We start from the raw sequence: 10258 nt of genomic DNA on the forward strand, positions 1-10258 counted from the left end.
CCGGGGCCAGCCACAGCCTCCCTGGGCAACCTGTGCCAGTGTCTCACCACCCACACAGGGTAAAATTTCTGCCTAAGATCTCATGTCGATTTCCCTCTTTCAATTTATCCCCATTACTCCTTGTCCTGTCACTGGAGTTCCTAACCAGAGTCCCTTTGCAGCTTCCCTGGAGCCCCTTCAGATCCTGTCAGGTCTCCACACAACCTTCTCTACTGCAGGCTGAACAGCCCCAACTGTCTCATAGGGAAGGTGCTCCAAACCTTTTCTCAGCTTTGTGGCCTCCTCTGGACTTGCTCCAACAGTTCTATGTCCTTGTTGCATGTTCTCCCACTTGCAGGGGTGACAAGCCGTTGGCACACCAAGAAGCTGCCCAGAAAGACTCACAAGGGCCTGCGCAAAGTGGCCTGTATCGGGGCCTGGCACCCGGCACGGGTGGGATACTCCATCGCTCGTGCGGGCCAGAAGGGCTACCACCACCGCACTGAGATCAACAAGAAGGTATGGGTCAGGTGGGCTCCTTGGGGCACCAAGCAGGATCCCAGAATCACAGAATGGATCAGGTTGGAAGGGACCACAGTGGGTCATCTGGTCCCACCTCCCTGCTCATGCAGGGCCATCCTAGAGCTCATGGCTCATGGTTGTATCCAGAAGGTTCTTGAATACCTCCAGTGGGGGAGAATCCACGACCTCTCTGGGCAATCTGTTCAGTGCTCAATGACTACACAGGAAAGTTCTTCCTTGTATTCAGGTGGAACTTCCTGGGCATCAGTTTCTGCTGTTCCCTCTTGTTTTATTGATTTCCACCACGGAGCAGAGTCTGATCCATCCTCTTGGCACCTTCTGTTCATGTACTAGAATACATTAATGAAGTCCCTCTCAGTCATCTCATTTCAAGACTCAACAGGCCCAACACCCTCAGACTTTCCCATCACTGAGGTGCTCCACATCCTTCAGCATCCATGTCACCCTCCACTGGACCTGCTCCAGGCGCTCCATGTCCCTTCTGTGCTGAGGATCCCAGACCTGAACACAGGGCTCTGGACCTGCTCCACAAGCAACTTGTCCCTCCTGTGCCAAGGAGCCCAGAACTGGACACAGCACTCCAGATGTGCCTCACAAGGGCTGAGCAGAGGGGCAGGATCACACACCTTCCTACCTCCTATCCTGCCACCATCCTGCTTTCACCATGGTGTGTCCCTCTCAGCTTCCCAGATGTTTCTCCAGAGATCTCCATGTCTTTCCTAATGTGTTTTCCCTGCTCGAGGGCATGTTTTGGTTTAGCCTGGAGGAGAGGCTCAGGGGTGACCTCATGGCTCACTCCAACTCCCTGACAGGGGCTGGAGAGAGGCGGATGAGGTGTCTTCTGCCAGGGCTGCAGGGAGAGGACTAGAGGGAATGGCCTTGTGCTGAGAGAGGGCAGAGTCAGAGGAGATATTAAGAAAAATGTTTTCCTTTTTAGGGTGTTCAGGCACTGGAATATTGTCCGAGGAGGTGGTGGAGTCACCATCCCTGGAGGGGTTTAAGATATGGTGCTGCAGGATATGGTTTAGGGTTTAGGGGTAACAGCAGTGACAGGTTAATGGTTAGACTTGATGGTCTTAGTGGTCCCCTCCAACCCCGATGGTTCAATGATTCTAAAACTATGTGATTCTGTGTGTGATTCTCTCACCCTGTGACATAGCTCAGCAAGGGGCAGGAAAATCCCATCTCCATTGCCTCTGTGTTCCCAGATTTACCGCATTGGCCGTGGGATCCACGTGGAGGATGGCAAAGTGGTGAGGAACAATGCCTCCACACACTACGATATCACAGAGAAGACCATCACACCTCTGGTAAGGGCTGAGGGGTAGCAGGGGTGTGACTGGCCTTGTCTGCAGGAATTTAAGCCAAGGAAGTAATTCCTTGGCTGGACACAGGTGGGCAAGAAATTATTTGAAGGAAATTCACTGAAATTCATGTTTTTGACATAGGAAAACTTCTCTGTGAGGTGTTTTTTAGGCCCATTAGTTGAGTCAAACCTTTAACTTTTGGCTGATGACTTGGGTGGGAAATGAGAATCTGATATTTAACAGATAAATATTTGTTACTTGGTTTAAAAATTCACTTTTGTGTGTTAAAAGCCCTTAGCTGGTGCGTGCGACCAGCTCTGCTCTCTGTTTGCACGCACCCTGCAGGGAAGGAAGTAGGTTCTGGTTCCCTAATTCTTATGGATTGCATCCAGCTGGGATGATGCACTCAGTGGTTGACATGCTCTGATGGTCTAGTAGAAGGTGTCCCTGCCCATGAGACAGGATGGTCTTTAATGTCCTTCCAACCCAAACCATTCCAGGACTCTGTGATTCTCCTCAGGCAACCCACAGGGTGCTGAGTGTTGCCAGCTGGAATCACCCTCAGGCACTACCTTCTCCTTCCCTGGAAAATGCCACCTGTGGCCTGGTGTGCTCCCCACCAACCTCTCTGCCTCTCCCCACAGGGTGGTTTCCCTCACTATGGAGAGGTCAACAATGATTTCCTCATGCTGAAGGGCTGTGTCATGGGCACAAAGAAGCGTGTGCTCACCCTCCGTAAGGTGAGAGCAGGGATGGGCTGAACCTCTCCAGGAGCACATTCCCCACCTGGACAATCCTCCAAATGCTGGGCAAGGAGGCTGGTTGGGTCCTTGATGCTGAGTTGCAAAGAGCATGTGGTGCTCAGACCGTTGGCAGGTAGAAGTAGATGGTTTGCGGAGTGTGCAGGTGGGTGGAATTTCTCTGGAGACTGAAGTCTCTGAGGGGCCCAGAAATGAAACCTTGAATTGTGCAGGAATGAAATGGTAAGTGAACAGCAGCTCTGCAATCTTGTCACCTGCCCCCTGAGGCTGACAGTGTTGTTCTGAGAAGGCAGATTTTCATGGAGATATTTGTCTAAGGGACATTCCAACCCTGCTTCCATTGAAGCAGATGTCCTGGTTTTCTGTGATCCTAACCCTGATGTGTTGTGACTCTCCCAGTCCCTCCTGGTGCACACCAGCCGCAGGGCTCATGAAGTCATCGAGCTCAAGTTCATTGATACTACCTCCAAGTTTGGCCATGGTCGCTTCCAGACAGCCCCGGAGAAGAGAGCTTTCATGGTAAGTGCCCTCTGGGCTCCACCTCCCACCCAGGGGGCTAAAGCAGCTGGTTGACTCCAGCCAAGCATCTTCTAGTGGAAGGTGTCCCTGCCCATGGCATGAAGGTGGAGCTGGATGAACTTTAACATCCCTTCCAACCCAAACCATTCCATGATTCCATGATTCTATGATCTGCTTCTAGATATAGCAACAGCCAAATGAATGATTTTGAGCCTCTCTTGCATAAAGACAACCATGTCCTGGGCAGCAGGTGAGGGAGGTGACTCTTCCCCTCTGCTCTGCTCCTGTGAGGCTCCACCTGGAGTGCTGCACACAGTTCTGGTGTCCCCAACAGACAGAAGGACATGGAACTGTTGGAGCAAATCCAGAGGAGGCCACAAAGCTGAGAAAAGGGTTGGAGCACCTTCCCTATGGAGAGAGTTTGGACTCTTGAGCCAGGAGAAGAGAATGTCGTGTGGAGACCTCAGAGCAACTGCCAGGAGCTGAAGGGGCTCTAGGGAAGCTGCACAGGGACTCTGGTTAGGAACTGCAGCGACAGGACAAGGAGTAATGGGGATAAATTGAAAGAGGGAAGCCGAGATGAGATCTTAGGCAGACGTTTTACCCTGTGTGGGTGGTGAGACACTGGCACAGGTTGCCCAGGGAGGCTGTGGCTGCCCCAGGCCCGGCAGGGTTCCTTGGTTGGCTAAAGCCTTGAGCAACCTGCTCTGGTTGGAGGTGTCCCTGCCCAGGGCAAGGGGTTGGGAATGGATAATCTCTAAGCTCCATTCCAACCCCTTAACATCCTATGAATTCAGTTCACCCAGCAGAAATGATGCTAAGGAAGAACATGATGGTTGTGTGAGTGATCCAAGACAACCCAACCAGCAAATAATAGACCATATGGTCAACCAGTTTCCATTCAGTATGGGAAGTTCTAAACAAGCAGTTAAGTTGGCAGGCACTGCCTTGTCCATATGTTCCCTTTCACCCAGCACTGTGTGCTGCTTTGATTTGTTTGGAAGGATTTAGAGCCTTAATGTTCTTAAGGGGAAATCAAGGTTGGGTCAAACTGTGACACAAAATTGTGATCCTTTTGTCAGGAAGCTTTCAAGAAGGCCAAGCAGGATATTTTCCTTAAATCCAGGGCAAGAAAAACAGTTAAATAATCCAAACCAAGCAGTTTCTTGAGTGTTTTTTCAGGATGGTGCATGTCTGAGTGTGAAATGGAGGAAGCATTGGCTTCAGCTAGGAAAAGGGAAATAACTGCCTGGATACCACTCAGATGTAAACTGGATCTGGATCTGGCCTGTCAGCCAGAAATGCCATGTGAAGCTTGCTAAGCCTCCTTAGTGCTGGGAGGGGGATTGGTTAGGCAGTGCCTTTGCAGAGGTCTTTAAAGGTTAAGCTGATTTTCTTCAGCTCAGCGTTGTGTGTTACTGCAGCCCTGAGCTGCTCTGACGTGGAGCTCAGGGATAGGAAGAGCTTTCACCTGCTGCAGCTGTTTTCTTTACCATGTGTTCTGTGGTAAAACATCCCACTGGGCTGGGAGTGGAGCCACAGAAGTCATTCCTGCCATCTGCTCCCATAGGATTGATTTGTTGTGAGATAACTCAATTTTTTTTTCAGCTGGTGAAAAGCTTGGGGGGCTGGATAAGGACCTATGCCTTGGGTTGAGGGAGGTTTAGCCTTCTCCAGGGCTCAGGCAGCAGTTCAGCAGCTTCCCCACCACTGTGGTGAACTCCTGGGAGCAGTCACCAGCACAATGTCTGCTCCTCTCCACATCCCCTGCCAGCAGCCATCCCACCTGGCTCAGGGCAGGTCACTCCTTGTGCTCTCTGTCTGCTTTTGTCCTGGCCAGGAAAACAGACCCTCTGTGCAAGGGCCATGATGCTCCTCTCCCAATTCCTGGAGGGTGAGAGGGGCTCTGGGGGGCTGGTGGATGGTGGCAGTGAGATTCCAGCTGGAATGCAGCGCCCAGGAGCAGCCTGGCACAGCAGAGAGGGGCCAGAGCTGCATTTCTGGTCCCCCAGCCCAGCTGCAGCCTTGCAGATCCGGTTTGTCTGTCTCTAACACCAAACTTTCCTCTGCTCTCTTCTAGGGTCCTCAGAAGAAGCACTTGGTGAAGGAGAAGCCAAGCATGCAAGAGCTCTAAGGACAGAGATCCAAGGCTGTCTGACTGGGCACCTCCAATAAAGGAGCTCCAAGCCATGCCTGCTCCCTGTCTTCCTTCTGGAGGGGCTCTTGACTGTTTTCAGGCATGTGGGATGGGACAAACAGCACTTGGAACTGGCCCATATAGACAGAGACTAACTGGGACAGCCAAGTGTCTGCTCTGTCCTCTAGATCCTCCCTTTCCTTTGCTCAGGGAATGTCTTCCCACTCACCCAAAGCACCATGAAGACCGTCCTTTCTCTCTTCCAGAGGAGAGCAGAGCAGAGCAGGTACCAACACTCCTCTCTTCCAGAGAAGAGCAGAGCAGGTACAAACACCTTCATCTCTTCCAGGGAAGAGCAGAAGAGGTACCAGCACTCCTGCCCCAGTTTCCACTGGGAATACTGGGAATACAGGGCCTCCCCATGACCCAGTCTCCCTGTCTCTCCCCTCACTGCCTCACACCCCCACCCAGGCACTGCTTTGGCTGAGCTGAAGATATGACCCATGGGCTTCTCCCTGCTCAAAGCCTTCTGATCCTGATGGAATCCTGAGCAGAAATGGGAATTGGGTACACCAAGGTGGCTGGGCTGGACAGTGATGGATTTATTTGGATTCTGGACTCATTTCCCACCCCTGCTTCCCTTGCAGCCCAGCTGCCTGCAGGGAGGGTGGCATGCCTTGGAGCTGGGAGCTTTGGATCAGCGATGATCCCAACTCTGTGGGTGCAGGACAGGTGTGGGCAGCCTACACCCTCCTTGGGCAGCAGGCAGTGGGAAGCCCAGCCTTCCACTGCTACAGAGCTGCCTCCTTGGCCAGGAGTCCTGGGAACCTGGCGCATGAAGCTCCTGGGTCTCCAGCAGCCCCTGCTCCATGCCTGGCTCTGCCCTGAATGTGTGCTTGCTTGAGGAGGAACCTCATCTGCAGAAGTGCTGAGAATGAGATGAACTGTGGAACTCAGAGCCCACTTGGTGCACAGGCCCTGGCTGTCCTCAAGTCCCAGAGAGGTCCCTGAGCTCTGTGCAGCATCCCGGCCCCTGGGGCTGTGCTTCAGAGCCTCTTCTCCACCTTGGCTGGTGGCTGCCGAGGCAAACCTGCAGTGGGTAGCCAAGGATCCAGGCCAGAGCACATGATGGGAATTATGAGATCATCCATGTTTGGCATCACCAGGATTTTCTGAAAAGAGGAATCCAGAATAACAAGTTAAGTGTGTTTGAATACCTCTACCTGCCTGGGGACACAGCCTGGAGGTGGCCTGGTCAGGAGACTGGGGCTGTGAACAGGTCCCATCCCCTCAGCAGCAGCCCTGGGAGTTCCCAGCTCTGGATATCAGGATAAGGACAAACAGGAGCAGTTTCTCATTGCCCTGCCCACCTGTGTGGCTTCAGGGGTGCTCACAGCAGAGGGCAGGGACCAGCACTTTGAAGCCATCCAAATGGCCAACTTTGGGAGGCCCTAAATATCTGTGGGGGCATTCTCCTCTTTGACCAGAGGTCTCAAAGGTGAGAGGCTGAAAACAAACCCTTGTGATGGCACATCTCCCAAACCAGAGTGGATGGGTGGATTCAGCCCTTCTGGGGGTGTCTGCCTGGGACTTGCTGACACCCCAAATCCTGCTTGGGGCAGAGCTGCACATGCTGAGAGGACACCACTTTTCCTCAAGTATTTAGTGCTCAGAGCACCAGCCCTGAAGCTGGTTCCTCGGCTTCTCTTTCTTGGCTGTCCAAAGCTGGACCGACCAGACCAGATATTGACTTTTCATTGAGACAACTGGCTCAAACTGAGGTTGATTATCCCTGATGGAAGCAATGCCCAAGCCTCAGCAGGGTTTGCTGAACCCTTTACCAGCCAAAGCACCTGAAATTCATGCTGCAGTTTCTTCTCAATCCACTCAGTGACGTGGAGGAATGTCACCTCCCTCTCCCCCAGCTTGGGGCGCACCTTCAGCTCCAGCTGTGGTGGCACTCGGAAGCTGTACCTGTGAGGCAAAAGGAAAGAGGCAGAAAGCATCACATCCTGAAGATGTGACGCAGCCCAGGTGGCTCCACAGCCCAGGTGGCTCCACTCTTGGGTTTTGGGGAGGAGGTGCTAGCTCTGGGTCCCCAAAACCTGAGTTGGCCTTGGTGGAGTCTCAGAGCAATAAGTCTGTGAGATCCCTTGAGAGAACACCATTGATTGCTGGTGGCCCAGATGAACCCAAAGCCCCTGTGGTGGCTCCTTGGCCAAGCCAGAGGGAGCAAGGGTAGCTGGAAGGAGGCTGTGCAGGTGGGAGGAAGGAGAGCTGGTACCAGACACGATCTGTAGGTGGTGGTGGGATGTTCACAGCCAAGGTGCCTGCCAGCTCCTGCACCTCCACCGTCAGTAGCAGCGGTGTGTTGGAGACCTCCTCCATCTTCTTCTTGATGAACTCATTTTCTGTGGCCTTCTGGAAGTACTTTGACTTGGCAATCTTATCCACGAAGCGCAGAATCCTCCGGCTCGTGCTGTTCCCTGTCATGTGCCTAAAGCCAGGGGAGACCCAGGTCAGCATGGGGGAGACCCTGATGGGTTTTGGAGTCCCCCAGCTCAGCACAGGGGGAGACCCTGCTGGGTTTTGGGGTGCCCAGCTCAGCACAGGGTGACACCCAGAGCCCTACACCACCATCCCCAAGCCCCCATGCTGGCCTAGCACTGTGCCTCCCCCAGCACCTCCCCATGCACCTCATGGCACAGACCCCCAAGACCCCCTTACCCCTCAGTGCCAGGTGGGGGGACCCTCTCCCCCAGGGCTCCCAAGGGTTCTGCATTGGTGATGTCTTCCTCTTCAGAGGAGCCAGCACTGGAAGACTCTGCATCGCTGTCTGCCAGCAGAATCAGCCGTGGCCTGGCCCTGAGAGCCCCAAGGAGCATCACAGGGGTGTTCTGGGGTCAGCAGCCTCTTGCCTTGCTCAGGCAAGAGGAAGAGAAGAAGGAGGATGAGGATGAACCCAGCCATGCCCACTCCTTACCCCTCTCCTCCTGCCTCTGCAGGGCCACTCTCCTCTGCAGCAGTCTCTTTCCCCAGCTTGCTGAGGTTCATCTTCGTCTCCAGTGTCATCTGCAATGAGCCGCTGTAGGTGACCTCCATGTCCACCCAGAGCCCTGCCAGGGAGAGGGACAGGTGAGCACCACAGGGCTTGGAGCTGCTTGTGCACCTGCCAAAACCTCTCTGCCTCAGGGACTGGGCTGGTGGAGCCTGCCCTGGGGTCCTGCTGCTCTGCAGAGCTCTTACCTCGCTTGTTGACGGTGGGGTTGGAGGCACTGAGGACCGAGGGGATGGATGTGCCCATGTCCAGCTCCGTCAGCGTCAGCTCGTTCATGAAATATGGGAGCTGGTGGAGGGAAGCCCCATAGGGATGATCACCTCAGCCTGGGAACCTCTGGGACAGTGCTCCCCTGCTGTGATGCTCCTGCCTCTCACCTTGATCTTGCTCAGCTTCTTCTGGATTTTGTTGGACACCTGCTCAGCCCAGTATTGCTCACGGAGAAAGTCCCAGAAGATGCGTCCCACCAGCGCGTTCATCCAGGACATTCCCACCTCGCTGCGCCCACCTGTGTCCTCACCGAGCTGGGAGGGGACAGAGGCCACCAGCCCCTGCAGGGAAGTGGTGCCATGACCAGTTGGACCTGCCCTAGTTGCTCCCCTGCCCCAGGGTTGACTGCTCAAATCACAGTGCCAATAGGGAGATGAAGCGTAGACTAGAAGTGCTCTGTTTAGCGCTCCTGTCCTGCTCCCGGTGCTGGATTTGTCCCACTCACCTTTGTGGGGGTGAGGCTGCCTAGAGCTCCATGAGAGGGGCTCTGGTCTGGGCTGGCCACCCCTTGGGCTGGCACAAATCGAGCCATGTAGGTGCTGTAATCCAGGTAAATCTCCTCAACATTTCCCGCCAGGTCCTTGGGAGGGACAGCAAAGGGGATGTCCTCAGCACTTCCTGTGCTGCTGCTGCCACTGCTCTGTGGAGCTGGTCCCACACCTGGGGACACAGGACATGGAATACAAGAGTCATTGAGGTTGGAAAATACACCTAAGATCATGAAGTCCAACCATTCCCCCAGCACGGCCAAGGCCATCACTAACCATGTCCCTAAGTGCCACATCCACATGGCTGTTAAATCCCTCCAGGGATGGTGAGTCCACCACTGCCCTGGGCAGCTGTGTCAGGGCTGGACAACCCTTTCCATGCAGGAATTTTTTTCCTAGTATCCCATCTATTGGGTCAGAATGATCTGAGATGTGGCACGATGCCCAACCATGATGCCAGTGACATAGCACCCACCCTGTGCTGGCAGGAGGGACCATCTAGGCTCTCCCTGCTGCTGCACATGCTCTGGGCTCCTTCATGCTCATTGCTGCCCACCAAGGGTTTGTCCACCTTGCCCACATCCATCTCCCACCCAGATCACTGCTGGCACAGAGCAGAGGTCATGCTGGCTGTGTCTCACCTGCCCTGCTGTTACCATGGCTGCTGGGTGTACCGCGAGAAGCTTGCACGAGATGCTGGTACCACTCCTCCTTCTCCCTCCCTGTCCTCCCAAAGAGGTACAGACACCTCTCCTTGCAGTCCCCTGGGATATCCTGCCCAGACACTGCCACCTTCTTTGTCCCCTCATCCCCCTGCAGCTCTGTGTCCTGCTCCTCGCTTCTCCGGCACTCCCCCTCTGCCGCCTCAGGGAGGAGGACACAGATGGGATATTTCTTGTTCCACGTCCTCTTTCGGGCCAGGTTGGGGGGGCAGAGGAACACCTGCAGCACCAAGAGCAGCAGTGAGGCTGGGCCAGGGGTAGGGGGTCCCCAGAGGAGGGTCCTGGGCCCCACCAGGCTCACCTTGGCATCAGTCAGGTTGTAGCAGCGGTGGCTGATGAAGACAGCATCGAGGATTTCCTCCTCGAAGGTGGCTCTGCGTGGGATGTTGCTCTTGGGGTAGGACAGCTTGAGGGTGGCTCCATCCAGCACAGCGAGCACAGAATGTGTGAGTGAGGGGTGGAAAAGCTCAGGGT

The 10258-nt window shown here is 54.5% G+C and overlaps 2 protein-coding genes across 2 annotated transcripts in view; one reads left to right on the forward strand and one right to left on the reverse strand.

Moving 5' to 3' along the window:
- Positions 1-5243, forward strand: part of RPL3L (ribosomal protein L3-like) — a 12414-nt gene extending 7171 nt beyond the window's left edge. The window contains exons 6-10 of the mRNA XM_009070099.1: positions 338-498; positions 1731-1832; positions 2474-2569; positions 2990-3109; positions 5190-5243. Coding sequence (XP_009068347.1) covers positions 338-498; positions 1731-1832; positions 2474-2569; positions 2990-3109; positions 5190-5243 — 533 coding nt within the window. The remainder of the gene's footprint in view (positions 1-337; positions 499-1730; positions 1833-2473; positions 2570-2989; positions 3110-5189) is intronic.
- Positions 5244-6292: 1049 nt separating this feature from the next.
- LOC103797865 (testis-expressed sequence 2 protein-like) lies at positions 6293-10250 on the reverse strand (the record flags this gene model as incomplete). Its single annotated transcript, XM_009070100.1, has 11 exons — positions 6293-6418; positions 7100-7220; positions 7531-7743; positions 7974-8111; positions 8230-8362; positions 8493-8592; positions 8682-8855; positions 9020-9209; positions 9306-9345; positions 9704-10004; positions 10086-10250. Coding segments are annotated over 11 exons (1701 nt in total), but the record flags the coding sequence as incomplete, so codon positions are not given.
- Positions 10251-10258: the final 8 nt, after the last annotated feature.

The sequence above is a fragment of the Acanthisitta chloris genome, unplaced genomic scaffold (assembly GCF_000695815.1).
Source record: "Acanthisitta chloris isolate BGI_N310 unplaced genomic scaffold, ASM69581v1 scaffold11592, whole genome shotgun sequence".
NCBI lineage: Eukaryota > Metazoa > Chordata > Aves > Passeriformes > Acanthisittidae > Acanthisitta > Acanthisitta chloris.